Source organism: Xiphophorus hellerii, chromosome 20 (genome assembly GCF_003331165.1).
Source record: "Xiphophorus hellerii strain 12219 chromosome 20, Xiphophorus_hellerii-4.1, whole genome shotgun sequence".
Taxonomy (NCBI): Eukaryota; Metazoa; Chordata; class Actinopteri; order Cyprinodontiformes; family Poeciliidae; genus Xiphophorus; species Xiphophorus hellerii.
The window spans coordinates 32,003,235-32,018,611 of record NC_045691.1 but is presented as its reverse complement, the minus strand read 5'-3'; the positions used below and the strand labels follow the sequence as shown (position 1 = coordinate 32,018,611).

The 15,377-nt window shown below is 40.0% G+C and overlaps 1 protein-coding gene across 1 annotated transcript; it reads right to left on the bottom strand.

Annotated features, from left to right (window-relative positions):
- Positions 1–419: 419 nt before the first annotated feature.
- Positions 420–8,020, bottom strand: wnt4 (wingless-type MMTV integration site family, member 4). Its single transcript, XM_032550603.1, has 5 exons — positions 7,875–8,020; positions 5,066–5,219; positions 4,702–4,833; positions 4,384–4,526; positions 420–3,702 (listed from the first exon to the last, which is right to left on the bottom strand). Exons 2-5 carry the CDS (start codon positions 5,187–5,189, stop codon positions 3,232–3,234), a joined length of 870 nt encoding a protein of 289 aa, XP_032406494.1. The 5' UTR covers positions 5,190–5,219; positions 7,875–8,020; the 3' UTR covers positions 420–3,231.
- Between the last annotated feature and the right edge of the window lie 7,357 nt (positions 8,021–15,377).

Genomic DNA, 15,377 nt, shown 5'->3' with positions numbered 1-15,377 from the left:
ACAGCTGAAGACACGGGAAATGGACGATTTTATTGAAATATGTGAATGTCTGTCAGCAGTGTGTGGGCGTGTGTGTGTGTGTCCTTGTTTTTCATACATTGTAAGGACCATTTTCCTAAGACATACTACATTGTGGGGACCCACTGCTCCTTATGGGGCCCAAAGCTAGAGTCCCATAAGAAGTGCTGTTTTTGGGTTCGGGGTTAGGGTTAGGCTGTAGAAATGAATACAAAATGAATGGAAGTTGATGCAAAGTCCTTGTGAAGGTATGAAGACATATTACATGTGTGTGTGTGTGTGTGTGTGGGTGCGTTTGTCTTGTGGTGAAATGCAATCTCTCATGTTTTTCATGGTTTCCCACTTTTTTCTTTAATATTTAATATTTATCATTCATACACACACTTACCTACACACACAAACACCATATAATCTTTGTTTTATTAAAAAAAATGACAACACTGAACTTAAAAACATCATATTTCATTATCAGCATACATTCATAGGCAGTATGGTCTTCTTCAGTGTCTTTACAGATTGACAGTTTATCTTTATGATATAAACACGTTATAGGGAAGCTTGGCTTTATGGTGGAGGTACAGGAAGTCCTGACAGTGGCATTGATAACTTTATGTGTGTGTGTGAGTGAGTGCAATAGATGTACAGAAGGTAAGCGAATGTAAGTTTGAATACTTGTTGCTGTGTGCCGAGGGTTCTATGTGCGCTTGGAGAGAAAGTGCTTCAGTCATGCTCAGAACATGCCCTCTGGATGACCCCTTTGGGTGTGAATATGTGTGTGTTTGTCTTTGGAGAGTTGGCTGGTACATGCATGTTACTCATGTTTGTATGAAGCAAACTTAACATTCTGACAGATGGCAACTAACGTCAACATCACTCCGAAAGAACACAAAAGGAATAATAGCAAGTCATTACAAATCTATTCTGGTAAATGTTTAGACAGAAGCTTTCAGGTGTCCTGGACAGTCATGGCTGGATGCAGGTGTTGTTCTGTGGCGTCGTTTACTGCGTGTTAGTGGTGTAGCAAGACGGCCGGGTCAGAACAATGGACTACATTGCAAGTATGAGGCAAGATGTTAGCTCATTTTTAGGAAAAACTTGGAATCCCCACTCTTTTATGGCAGTTCCATCAGGCCAACTTGTGGGTTTTATTGACTTTATTATTGAAGTCAGACTGAGAAAAGAGGGAGAGCAAAAGGAGACGGTTGTAGCTCTCATGCTTGTGCAAAAGAGGACAAGAATCAGATGTTGGTTGGAGTAGCAGCCATGCTGCACAATTTTCCCAGAGCGTTTCTGACACTACTTGGTCTTTGGTAGTGCAAGTGCTAAATCAGCACTTGGTCCATCTGCCCTGCTTAATGGCCAGAGAACACATACTCAGGTTCACAGCCAGAGATTTTCTTACGATATTGGGCAGTGTGAACCCAACTTTGGTTTGATGCTTACGGGACTCTACAAAGCAGATGATAACTTTCATCTCTTTCTTATATCTAAATAGATACTAATACTTCCTTCAATGCTTTACCAACAAACCTTTGGGCCAGCCTTGTTACAAGTCTTTGTTTTTAAATCTGTTAACAAAAGGAGGCAACTCAAGTAGCATTTCTTTTCTTACTTCTAAATAAGAGTCTCAGATAAGTAGCTGTGTTTCCATTAACCATAAAATTTAACACAACTGGGATTGTGAAAGTAAATTAATGGAAACAAAGCAATAAGGAAACCTCATGTTTGTCAATGAAAAGTGTTTGCACCAGACTGAGGTTTTTTTTTGGCTCTATCCAAATTTGTGCACTTCACAAAACTGTAAAAGAAACATTTTTTTTTTGTATTGTTCGGATCATTTCAGTTTATACTCAGCAGTTTGTATTTTTAGCCAATGCACAGCTGGCTCTCCCAGAGCTCTCAAAGTATCACACAGTTCATTAAAAGTTGATTTTGGCATTCAAACAAGTTGAATCCGTAGCTATTCTATAAAATCGCCAACTACAATTTTGCAAAACACAGCTTATGTAGACGCTCCCAAGTATAAGGGGTTTGTCGCTCCGCCTGAATATGACGTCTCCTCTGATGGCTGAACTATGAATATATTTCTTATCAGTGTGTACATCTGTCACCACCTTAATTTTTAATTACTTATTGTGTGAGCAGACTCATTCACGTGTGATTTTAATTGCATTTCCCACCTACTGGAAATGAGTGTTTTCTTACAATTATGTTAACAATAGCAGAATATCAATGTTTGAGCACATTTCTAATGGAAACACAGCTGTAGGTACAGATGGTCTATCCTTAAGCTCTCATCTTCATATCCAGAAACCTGCCTTATAAACTGACACTAATTTTACCAGATGATACAGACTTTACTCAGGCCAGAAACATTATAGTGTTTTAACGTGTGCAAGATTGCTTGGCATGACCTCTTGCTACACCCCTACTGTGTATGCATGTATATTAGATTTGTTCGATACCCATCACCTGCCAGTGCTATGAAACAAACCAGAAGGAGACGAAAGTGGCTTTTTCCTCTCCATTATCATCATTATATTCATCATCCTCATCGGAGGAAGAACCCAGTTGGCGTGTCAACGTCAGCGTATTTCAGTGGCCAGTTAGGGACTCATGCACACTGAGAAACCCACAGAAGATCCACAAAAGGTTTGTGTTTCTCTGTGTTGTGCGGGTGCGTCCTCTGACAGACTTGCCGACTCCCTTTTTTCACATCCGGCTCTCCAAATGAGTCCTGGAAGCAGCAGCAACATCATCAAGCACAGCGGGCCGGTAACCCTCCTTCTGATCCCCAACCCCACCTCCACCCTCGACTGTACAGTCGCAGTTCCAAATTTGTCACTTCTTGTCCCAACTTATCTCCTTCTGTGTCCATCATCTGTCAATCTCCTCAGTCTCAACAAATAAGTTAGAGAATATAAAAATAAAAGGCATCAGTGACAAACCAAATGTGAGCATGAGGGAGACAGGAAGAGAATGGATGTTCTTTTATATAAAAAAAAATCTGACTCTGTTACCAGAAGTAGCCATTACTACAGCAGGATATATTTGCGTGATGATGATTGACCTGAAAGAATCATTGCCCATTGCTGTTTTAGGAGGGTGGGATGGTTTTAAAGCAGAAGAAGAGGGAGTTTCATGGAGCTCCTTGCTCCCTCTGGACCGTCACTGAGGAGCCGTCTATCAACGTGGCCCTCTCTGCAGATTGCATCACCGGCAAGTGTGAATCTCCACCATTTTGCGGCACTGTTTGCATTTCACGTAACAGCACCAGTGGAACTTACAACTACACCTGTCCACCACTTCCACTTCCTGCGTCTGGAAGCCTCGGCCGCAGCACATCAGCTCACAGCCGTCGATGGCCTTGGACGTTCTGTTACACTGGCGTCCCACCGTGCCCAACATACCCGGTGTACGTGGGTCATGGTCACAGAAATCCGGACTGGGCTCCAGGTAGACCAGATCTTCATCTGTGTGAGGTTTGAACTGGGAATTGCGAGGCACCAGGACTTTGGTAGATCCCACCTTGCGCTGCTCCACCTCTGTGGCGCCGTCAAATTTCTCCTTGATGATGTTGCCCACCTTGCGGAATGGTGGCATGGCTTTCCAGCAGGTCTTCACCTCACAAGAACCTGACACGCCATGGCATTTGCATTCCACTCGCATGTGGGACAAAATGGCCTGGAGAGATATCACAACCATTGTCATTCTCTGAACACCAACACCCGACAGGTGTAACATTATATCACTAACAGACTGATCATCTTGCTAAAACGTAATGATGAAGATGACAGACACGAACCAACAAACTTGGACATGGCATTTGGGCTTTTCTCAAACTAAGAAGGACTTGACTGTCCTAAAAATGTCCCCAAATGGGGATGGGCAACTCTAGTCCTCAAGCACCTGTGTCCTAATCATGAAATTACTTGCATTGGGTGTGTTATAGCACAGAGGCATCTAATTGTTGCAGACCCTCTAGGACTGGAATCTCTGTCCTAAAACATAAATTAGATTGAAATTCAAGATTAAGGTCGGACTTACATGAATGTTTAACTCAACCAACCCCATTTTCCCTCAAGTGGAAACTTGTTTTGGAACTTTGAGGATTTTTTCTTGTTAGCAGAAAAGTTTCTATTGACTTGTTACTTCCTGTGGATTTGGTAGTAACTATAACTGAACAGGAGGTGAACTAGAAGTAAAACCACACCTTTTAATCTGATCATCTATAACTCAGTTATCTCATCAATCCTGAGTCTTGATGGCAATTGAAATTAAATTTGAGCAAAGCAATGCAAGTTTATTTGCAGATTTTAGCCACAAGGCAATTCAGTTCTCATAGAGAACTTAGCAGTGAGCTACCTTTCTCCCAGCTTCGTTGTTGTGCAGGTTCATGAGAGCGCGGCTGGAGGACTGGCCTTTACCCCTCTCTCTCACATCCACAAAAGACTGCGAGAAGGCCACTCCATATGCGATGTTATCACTGCAGCCTGACCATTGGAAACCTTGGAAAACGCATAAACATGTACAGGAAGTGGTTATTACCGTTATGACGGAGTTGGCTTTATAAGGTCAAAATGAGTTATTTAAAGTGTCACATTATTACATCTTATTTTCAAGAGTAAATGGGGTTGGCCTTTCTGTTCCCTTTCCATGTGTGAAAGCGCTGCAGAGACCTACCCTCTGGACTGACTCCATGCACATTGTGGTCACAGCCACATTTTTCCAGCTCTCCACTGCTGCAGGCCCTTGTGACCGCAAATGCCACACTGGCTGCTGAGATGGCATACACAAAGGCTGCCTCACGGGTGCCTAACACACGTAGGAAAACACAGACACATTTTGTATAAATGAAAAGAGCTTCTTGCTCTGAATGGTGCAGCCTAAACAGGGAACACACTCAGAATTAGAATGAAGCCAAATGCAAAGTAGTTTCGACTTTTGACCTAAAATACATGAAGATTGTGACTGATTAGAGCATAAAAGCGCTGACTGATGCTGTTAGTGGTGTTCCTTCAGGACTTGCTGCCGTGCACAACCCTACCTTGGGTCACTACTTTGCCAAACACAGGCATGGTTTCCAGAGTGGAACAGTTCCATCGACGGTTGCGAAACTGGAACTGACACTCGTCTATGGCCAACTGTGCTCCACGGCGGACCGCATCCATCACCTCCACACTGCGCTTACAGATCTGCACCTGAAGCACAAGCACAGTGGACATGTTACGGTCATAACATGACCTAACTATATGAACTGACTCCTTACCATTGTCAGTTGAGGTGTGGAAAAAAGAAAGTGGGGACAGTTTGAAGTTTAGTCACCAGTTCCCCTGCAGCTCTGAGCGGCATTAAACGCATAAAGAACCACAGGTATGAAATGATCTTCAAATTTTAAGACTTTCAAGCAAGTCATAACTTTATGAAGCAGGAAATCAAGTTGTTTTTAGAGACTGCTCTGCGCATACTTAACTGGGACCTTATTTGTGTTGTTTTTTGTTTGTTTTTTATATATATATAGTTTGTTTTGTGGTGAACTTTTGTGATAAATGTATTTTTTTATTTTGTAATAGGATCCTTTTAAATAAAAAAAAGCTTTTTATTATATTATTATTATTCTCTTTTTTTGAAAGATACTTGGTAAGATGTCTGTATTGCATTGTAATATATTGTATTTATATTGACGCAGATAAAAACTAGCCTTTATGGCTAACTCTGGCATATTATGTGATGTGCATTGTTCCTTTTTGAAATAAATGAACAACAACCTTAAAAAGCTGTAGATAATTATCCATGAGTCATAGCAAAACAGTAACTTGCTAATGTTAGCCTAGCACTTTGACCTATAAAATCTTAATAACATGTCATCAGCAGGGGCAAGGTGTAACTTCTTTGAAGACTGTAGCTATCTTGAGTCAGATATTTGTTTAGAAACCAAAGTTAATCCTAATGTTAGAACAGAATATCTGCTGCTATTGAGTAAAACTGATGCGGTGGGTCTAGAACATCACTGATGAGGGATTTAAAATCTCCACAAGTCCTCTTGACAATTCTTAAATTCTTAACCTTTTCATGCATAGTGGTCACTACAGTGGACAGCTATCTAAAAGCCATTTTCTTGTGCTTCCTGTGGATTTTTATGTTATAAATGCACACAGACCACTGAAGTGGACACTAATGCATCATAAAATATACCATCAACTACTGGCCATCAGCTGCAAATGCAAGAAATTATTTTTGTTAAATACAATATGGCCGACAGACAAAAAAGCATGAGAACAGACCCGGTCCTCCTTCTACTGTAGACGACTCTTGCAAGTAAAAGAAATATTGTGACATCAGATAACCCCTAAGGAACAATACTACTGATGTATTTTTCAAATAACAACTTTGTATTTGGACAAAATTACAATTGATCACATAAAAATAAAAAATAAAAATAAAATTATTTTTACAAAAAAATGTTCCTACCTTTTTTATGCCTTAAGAAAAGAATTTTAAAAAATGGAAAAAAAATTCTGACACAAAGGATCATAATTCATGCATCAGAGGGTTAAGGCTGGTAACAAAGACAATATTATTTTTGATCAAAACATTGTTAATATTTAGACAAATCAGCATTTTAGATTCCTGGAGCTGTCAATAGAACAGGTTCAATTCTGCTGTTTGGCCAACAGCAAAGGGCAAAGTCAGTGTAAAAAAATCATGGTACTTAAGTCTGTGAAGTAGTACACAATAGGTAATAGTATACCAAAAGTTTGTTGACAATTTGCTCTTCATTGTCAATGAGTTGGTTTGACTGTAGAGTTAGGTGGTACTGAAAGACATGAAGAAGCTTAAACATAATAATATTCAGCTTGTCTTGCCCTGTGACGGATTGGCCACTTGTCCACGATAAACTTTACTTCTTATGCATTAACTGCAGGAGCTAGCCCGAAACCCGAACAGCTCCTATGTTCTACTATAGGAGCCATTCTATGACTCCTATGACTTGCATATAGAAAACGGATGACGTGACCCTAAATCATCACTGACTGTTGAAACCTCACTCTGGGCTTCAAGTAACATGGATTCTATGTCTCTCCAGAGCTGACATTAATCTCTGGAACCTTAATGTCAAAATGAAACACATCTGAAAATAGTACTTTGGACCAATGAGCAACAGTCCAGTTCTTTTTCTACTTAACCCAATTGAGACACTTTGGCCGTTACCTCTGGTTCAGAAGTGCTGTGACTCAAGGCATGCGACATTTGTATCCTGTGTGTAGGAGCCGTCTATGTGTAGTGGCTCTTAATGTTACAAAGTGGCTGCGGTTGTCCCTGTTGCTGGTGCACCTTTTCCTACTAAACTTTTTCCTACCACTCAGCTTTCTATGAATATGCTTGGATGCAGCATCAGGGAGTGTCACAACCAGTTTCCAAAGTTTAACTTTTTCACAATATTAAAATTTTCTGAGACACTATTTCACTCTATGTGTAATGAATGCATGCATATTGGTTTTATAAAAAAGGCTTTTTATGTACCTGTACCTGACTTTATTTTGAATAACTTTGATGAAGTACTGGACTGGGACTTGGTATTCGCTGATACCTATTTTTTCTTGACTCTTCTGTAGCAACAAACATCTTGATCTGGGCAAATCTATTTGGGCAACTCTATTTGACAGTACCCTGAATTAGAACATGCTTTTTCCTAAATCTCAAAACTCACTGCTGTAACTCAGCTAAGACTTTTTTTTTCCTTGCACAAGGCGAGGAATTCTGTGGTAACTCTGAAACCCTTCTCTTGTGGGTTAGAGAAGGGTTTCAGACCCTTACTCAGACCCCCTTACTGTCGGTCCTTCCATTGAGTGTACCTGTCTTTGGATAAGGCCTCGTAACCTTTCGCACGTCTCCTCGTCCCTGATGCTCCCCACTGATGACAGCTTGGCGAGATACCTGACAAAAGAGCACAGCAATGAAATCTCATCAGCACCTTTTTGAAGTTCTGTTTTTTGCAGGACTGTCAACAGTATCCCATTAACAAATGCAGTTATTCTGGAAAGCTTAATGCATTGATATTACATAAAGCAGATTAATTGAATCAACTATTTTGACCTAAAAGCCTCTTCTAGGAGGGTATGGAGTAGGAGCAGCATCGCCTTTTGTGTGTCGAGCCCATTACGCGTTCTTGTACTGCGGTCATCAATGCAGAGTTGCACGCACAAATGAAAATATGACCAAGGAGAGTCTAAGTGGTGTGCTGAGCAGCAAATTTTGTTTTAAAAATACACCCTGATGGATGTTTGGATAAAACTGAGGTAGTCTGTAGATACTGAAGCGATGAGATATCCTTCCACCACAGAACAAGCAGTTTGTAAATGAACATTTAACACAAAATGATTTGGTTTAAACCTTCCTGAATTTTCAAAAAATTGTCAATTCTTTTGAAAACATGCATATTTACAGTTAAGCATAATGATTAATCTGATATTAAAAAAAATAATTGATTGCCATCCCAAAGAACAGCACAGTAGAAAAAAGAACAATGCCTTAATCTGATTGCAGTCGCTGGAACAAACAAGTCAATATCTCACCATTTGAATTTGGTTATCAGTCACCTTAAAACCTCCACAAAACTTGATATATTAATTTGTGAATATATCAAATGATATATTTGATATATACAGTATATCATCAAATATATATTTCCCACTTTGACTGGAGGTTCCCCGGTCCAAAGTGGGAGACGCCACCGAGAGTGATGGAGAACGAAACCGCCAAGAATGAGACTGCTAAAAAGGTGATGGCTAACCAACCGGACATTGTGATGCTGAACAAAGCAGAAAAGAGGGCAGTAGTGATAGATGCAGAAGAAGGAACACAAGCAGATAGAGAAATTTCAAGGTCTCAAAGAGGAAACAGAGGCGTTGTGGAGAGGCAGGGCCTCAGCTGGAGCAGTGGCTCCCAATCCGGGGGAGTGGAGACAGATTCCAGGAACAAACCGCTGGGATCTCGGTCTCGAAGACAGGGCTAGCTTTTGTGTTGATATGGGAATGTTTTGGATGGATGTCTGGTTGTGAGTGGCTTATCACACACAGCACCTCCAGGCCAGACAGGTCTGATATGCAGCCAACGGACACACTCACACACAATAGAAGAAGATGTGTGAGAAAATGACACTGGTCAGAATAACCTGATCCTCCCACCTTCACCTCAGGCTCATATCTGAAGTCCCAGCTGCACCTTACAGAAATAGGCCTTCTCACAACCCTCAGATTATGTAGCGTCTGCACCGCTCCATGGCCAGCAACGGCCTTTAAACGCGTGTTGAGTCTAGAAGTTATTTTACTAAAACAAAAGAATGTAATCAATCCAAATTTTCAACAAGGATCCGATTGCCATTTTTCTCAAGATAAACACCTGCGCCTTTAAAGAGCCCACTTCACAAGGGGCTGGATTGTCGTTAACGCAGTGATGCGCTGTCACGCTATAGCTCTAATAATGGTTCCCATTCTTTTGAAGGGGGACTGAAAGTGCTTCATTCATTTTGAATGTTAAAAACAGAGTTGTTTATATGAACAGAAGGAGCAGATAAATGGCTTACATTTTTTGTAGATAAAAATCTGAAAAGTGTGCTCTGCGTATATATTTAACCTCCATGAGTCAGTACTGCCATAGCATACAATGGACCTTTTGCTATAGTTACAGCTGCAGCTCTTGAGGTACAGTGTCTCTACAAACTTTGGTCTCGAAAAGACTGAAAGTTTTGCTTGTTTTTCTTCACTATGCCAAACCTTTTTGCATCTGTGAACATCCATTTTCAAGTCTTGCCACAGATTCTCAACTGGACTTAGGCCTGGACTTTGACTAGACATGAATATACTGTGGTCTAAACTGGTTTAGGGTTGTTGTCCTGGTGAGGTTAACCTCCACAGCCAGTCTCCAGTGTTTTGCAGCTTGTTTTTAATTATTCTGTACCTTGACATGTTTCATCACTTCTCATTTTTACCATCAGCATGATAATTACTCACACCAGTCATGATTAGTCCAGTTTAATAAAACTAGATTGTTTGCCAAGAAAGTCCAGTTCATCTGGGGAGGTGTGAATGCATAATCGAACTCTGATGTGAACCAAAATAGGGAATTCTGGTCCGCCTACAAACCTAGATCTGGGTTTAGTTAAAGTGAACTCTGGACCAGGGAAAAAACAATGACTGAACCCTGAGGCTGTATACCAAAGTAGTTTGGTATACAACAAATAGTATACCAAAATACTTTGTTGTGAAGAATTTGTATTTTCTAAAATCTATCATCATGTTTTTTCAAAAACTTTATTCAGTTTTCAATAAACTTTATTTATTCATAAATTCAGAAATTTGTAGAAATTTGGCATCTGTCTGTCGGCGGGGGTGTGTGTGTGGCAGGAATCTTTAATTTCTATTTCTATTTGGCTGGTTTTTTCCCCCCAAATATTTCTATTAGAATTTTCTGCTATACAGACATACAAAAAAACAAAACATGAAAAATTAAAAAATAGATAAAAATTAATTAACATACAGTGCAATCCCTGCCCCGACCCCAAAAAACCCAACCCCACCCCCCCCCCCCCCCCCCACACACACACAAGCTCACAACCCCAGGGCTCACTCCATCTGCACAAATAGAAAAGAAAAATTAAGTTTACATGTCACAGTGTTTGACAAGATTTATAAAGGGAAGCCAAATATCTTTAAAGTCTTCAAGCTTTCCTTTTGTTACAGTTTTTCAGTCAATTCTTTACAGTCAGTTTTTCCAGGTTGTTTCTCAATAGTTTGATCCATTCATTTATCTTTGGTCTTTCTGTGTTCCTCCACTTCAGAGCAATCAAATGTTTAGCCTGCAAGAAGCAAGAACTCACAAGCTTCTTTCTCTTTGTAAGTCCTTTAAATCCATCTGGAAAAAAGTGCAGCAAGCAAAGTTTACTGTCCATTGTCCTGTTCAATCAAGCGAGAAATGAACATGATAACCTCCTTCCAGAACGTTTGAAGCTCCAGACATTGCCACATACAATGGAAAAGAGTACCCTAATCTATATTACATTTGACATACACATCAGGAATGTTTGAATTGAAATGGTGAAGTTTTACAGGCGTGATATATGTTCTAAATAACCATTTGTATTGTAATAATCTAAACCTTGTGTTAATAGTTTGTGTTGGAGCCAATAGACATGAGTTATTCCATTCATCCTCAGGGATTTCTGTTTGCAGATCAGTTTTCCATGCTTGTAAATATGAAAGACTATGTTCTTTCAAAGCTAAAAGTAAAATATTATAACATTTGTAAATTAGCCCTCTACTCTGATGATGATGAACGGCTATATCCTCTATGGCAATTTTGCTGTTTTTAAGTAACGGTCCTACCAAGGACTGGGTGTGCAAATTAGCATGTGGCTAGAAAACATGTGCACAAAACAACAGTTGTTTTATTTTTAACATGTAACACTGTGTAATGTGCTTTTGAATTGATTTGAAAAGCAGGAAGTGGACTAAAGTGGGTAAATACAACCAAAACAAACGCGCAAGTCTTTTGCTCATCGTCGTCTTTTGCCGAAGACAAAAGTGAAATCCTGATTCTCCTGAGTGGAGTCAGAAACACTCCGTTCTGACCCCAATCCATTTTTGTTTACATTTCATTAAGAAGAAAGTTGTCTGTGTCTTCTTAAGAGGTTTTTGTGTTGTTTCCTTCAGTGGTTCTTGGTGCAGAGCGCCCCCACAGGCAAGGAGGAACAGGTATTTCAAAGAATTTAGTTCATTTGACACAGTTCAGTGTGAAAGAGAACCGCAGGAGCTGAAAATGTAGCTAATGTTGCAATTTAAGTCTGCTGGACTACCAGGTGTGAAAACACCCTCAGACTGTTCCACAGTAACTGCAGCTGACACTCAGTCTGTTTGAGGTTCTGTAAAGTGAGTTCCACAAGGCACAGAAAGAACAAAGTTGTAAATCAAAATGCACGTTGTGAAAAGCAAGACAATTGACTTTTTGGACCATTATTCTTTACAGACATGGATCTGCTTAGCGTTTCTCCAACTTGTTTTATGAGTTTGCGGTTATGAGTTTCCAAGACCACACATACCTCCGTAAATCCCTGTTAAATGTTTGTCCATTTAAATCAAGGCCTGGCACACAGGAGACTGAAGAGGCCTTTCTGTCTGTCAGACTGTTTGCATAACTCAAATAGAATCCAAAGTTTTTTCTCTATATGTACTTTATACCATGTAGTGTAATCAATACTGCAAAGCGAATGATAAACATCATAATGATTATTAATATTATGTCTTAAGTAACTTCTTAAATCTGTTGAGTTTAGGGGAGAATTTTTACATCAAACTTTTGCATCATTTTCTCTCTTTTTTTTAACCACTGTAGTGTAATAAAGATTCCTCCTATGGGTACCAACGTCCTTCTTCTCTCACCCTCTCAGTATTTCAGATAGCCCCCCCGCCCCTTCCTTTGTCTCTTTGAAGGTCTTGTTTTCTCTTCTCGTCCAGACAGGGTCCGTATTAAACACTCATCGCTGTGATAACCTTGTTCTCTGCCACTCCACCACATCTCAGCCACATTGGCTCTTCCCTCGAAGCTGACCTCACCATCTCAGAACGCTCAAGCCACACCAGCTTGTTGCCTGCAGCGTTCTTCAGGATTCCGTCTCACGTGAATGATGTAAAGCTCGGAGAAAATGCAACATGGCCATTCAGACTGCAGACGCTTTGAAAACGACTGGATACAAATCCGATTTCCACATACAGAAGCGGCTCAGATTGGATTTTTTTTTGCGAGGGGGGGAGGGGTGAAAGATCAGAAAGTTCAGACTGCTGCGTGAGAATGTAACACAAGACAACCATAAGAAAACTTAGATGCAGCGTTCATTAAAAATGTTTTTTTTTATTTGCTGAAACTGTCACCATGTCGTGTCGGATAATCTGTGAAAAAAATCGAGCTCTTCTGCTTTCCTCCAGTGCTAACTAAAAGCAACCAATCAGAGCTAGCAGGAGGGTCTTAGCGCTGTCAATCACCATCGCATGCACCTCCTCTGGTTACCTACAGCTTTTGTAGGTAACCAGAAGTAACCAGAAGGCTAAAGCTAGTTAGCATGGTGGTGGATAAACCGCTTTCCCGTAGCATTAGCACGTTGAACAGCGAGTACGCAAGGTAGACTGACAGGGATAAGCCCCTCCTCCTGGCTCCTGATTGGTTGCTTTTGGTGCATTTCTTCAGATGGCAATAGCAGCTCAGGAGAGGAGGTGGAGGAGATTGATCTTTTCACAGATTATCTGTCTCATATTATACAGTCATGACCAGGTGACAGTTTTAACAAATATGTAAAAATCCATATATTTTTTAAGAGTTACATACTGCAGCTTTAAGGTTCTAGTCATGCGGTAGAGCCATTGGGATAAAGAAAGAGGAGAGTGAGGAAAATGTGTACAAATGGAAATGGGCTATTGAACAAAAGTTCATTTGGCTAAACCGTCTTTCGTCAGGTGGAAAAAAACATTTAGCAGGACGACTTTGTTTGCTAAAGTCAATCAACTTCATGCTACAGCTGCCTGATGAATGTGGTGACTAATTCATCTGACACACAAACTTTTATCAAATGCCTGAGTGCAGCTGAATAAGTCTGGCTTCTAGAAACTGGAACTGGGAAGTTAAAGGTCCAACCTCCGTTTTCTGTCATCAGAGGTACACAGACACAGAACCTCAGCAGCTTCAGGACATAACATCAGAACAAATGCTCCTTTCTGCAACCGCCTTATGAAACATATTGGTGCCACAAGTCATCAACTACGAAAAATTTCAATCACTAAAACTCATTAATGAACACTTCTGTAAATTCAATTGGAGGAATTGTAAACTGTTGTTGCCGGGTGGGTGACCTGTGTTTCTCTTTCTATTCATATTGGATCTGGTCCAAACCCAGACTGCTGCAGCTGCTCTGATTCGCTCCAGCACGGTTTCATGATGTTCATCAAAGCCATGTGTGATGCTTGATGCCTTTTTGTTCTGCCGCCTTGGATATGGAGACGTCGTTAAGGTACAGATGCAAATCTCTCAGTGCCTAACAATTTGATTCTGAATTTTAGGGCTATGATCAAATTCAGAAACAACTTTCCAGTTCAAAGGACCAAGAGGTTCTGTTTAAATTATGTGACTGACAAGAGAAGAAGACATTGTAAACAAATAGATCATTTATTTAAAACAAATCCAGACTGTATCAAATTCCATCAGTTTAGGTTTCCTCATCAAAAACATGCCTGGAGTTTTTGATATCAAGGATATTTGAGAAATCCTTGAATCTCCATAGCAACCACTGAGCTGTGCAAAATGTCTGCTTGGACCTAGCACCACCTCACAGAACAGCCTCCCCCACTCAGCTCCTTCAGACTAGCCAGCAGCAATTAGCAAACACCTGGTGGATCTGCAGATCTATTAAGCTCATTATAGGAGCTGCTTCTCAGTGAAACGCTGGTGAAATTGTTCCTAAAGGGTTAACAGAGGAGCCATGTTGACTTCCTGAAGGCGGAGCTTCAGAAAGAGCAGGAGTTTTTAAAGTGACAGAGACCCAATTTCAATGGGTTACATTGCAAAGAAAAAAATTCTTTAAGCCATATTTGATATATATAGCATGTTTATAACAACTGAAGGTAACATAGTTAATTGGTTGTGCTATAAAATGACACCATATTGCCCCTCTAAATTACTACATTAGGTCAGCTTAGCGTATTTGTGAGCTTGCCTCTTTATTATTAAATTGAATATAATTTCACTTTTTTGTGTAACTTTTCTTCAGGTTAACTTAGAAAGTGAGCTATTATATTTACAGGTTAATTTTCTAACCTACAGAAAAGTAACTGTTAGGGAAGCTTAACTGTGAAAAATTGGACCGATGTTGATATGCGATAGTCATACTGCTGTTATGTTAGATTTACCAATAGTTTATTTGATCATTCTTTTTATGCGATCACTTGTTTAATCATAAGAATAATCGATAGATTACTTGTTTACTAAAATATTAGTTTACAACAACCCTACTAAAAATACATACGGCACGTGAGAGGAGGCGACATGCAGCACACTCAAATCAAAGTTTTCAAAGACGTACAACTTAAACACATTTTAAAATTGATTTTTTAACATTTTGAATCAATTCTGAATTCCCAGGATGTGTGAAATGTGATTTTATTTCAATACTTCTACTTTTGGGTAAGACCATCACAAAGCGAGAAAAATAAGCAGGGAAGAAAGGCACTTCTCTGACAGGAGGCACTCAGAACGCCATCACACTGGCCTGACATTCACCTTGGAACCATTTAATAAACATCGGATAAAGGTAGCAT

Bases quoted from the DNA above. Each gene is read 5' to 3' on its own strand.
- wnt4 (XM_032550603.1), bottom strand. From the start codon at position 5,189: ATGGATGCGGTCCGCCGTGGAGCACAGTTGGCCATAGACGAGTGTCAG. The intron at 4,834-5,065 runs GTAGGGTTGTGC...TACGTGTGTTAG, and splicing joins TGGCAAAGTAGTGACCCAAG to GCACCCGTGAGGCAGCCTTT. The intron at 3,703-4,383 runs GTAGCTCACTGC...ATATCTCTCCAG, and splicing joins ACAACGAAGCTGGGAGAAAG to GCCATTTTGTCCCACATGCG.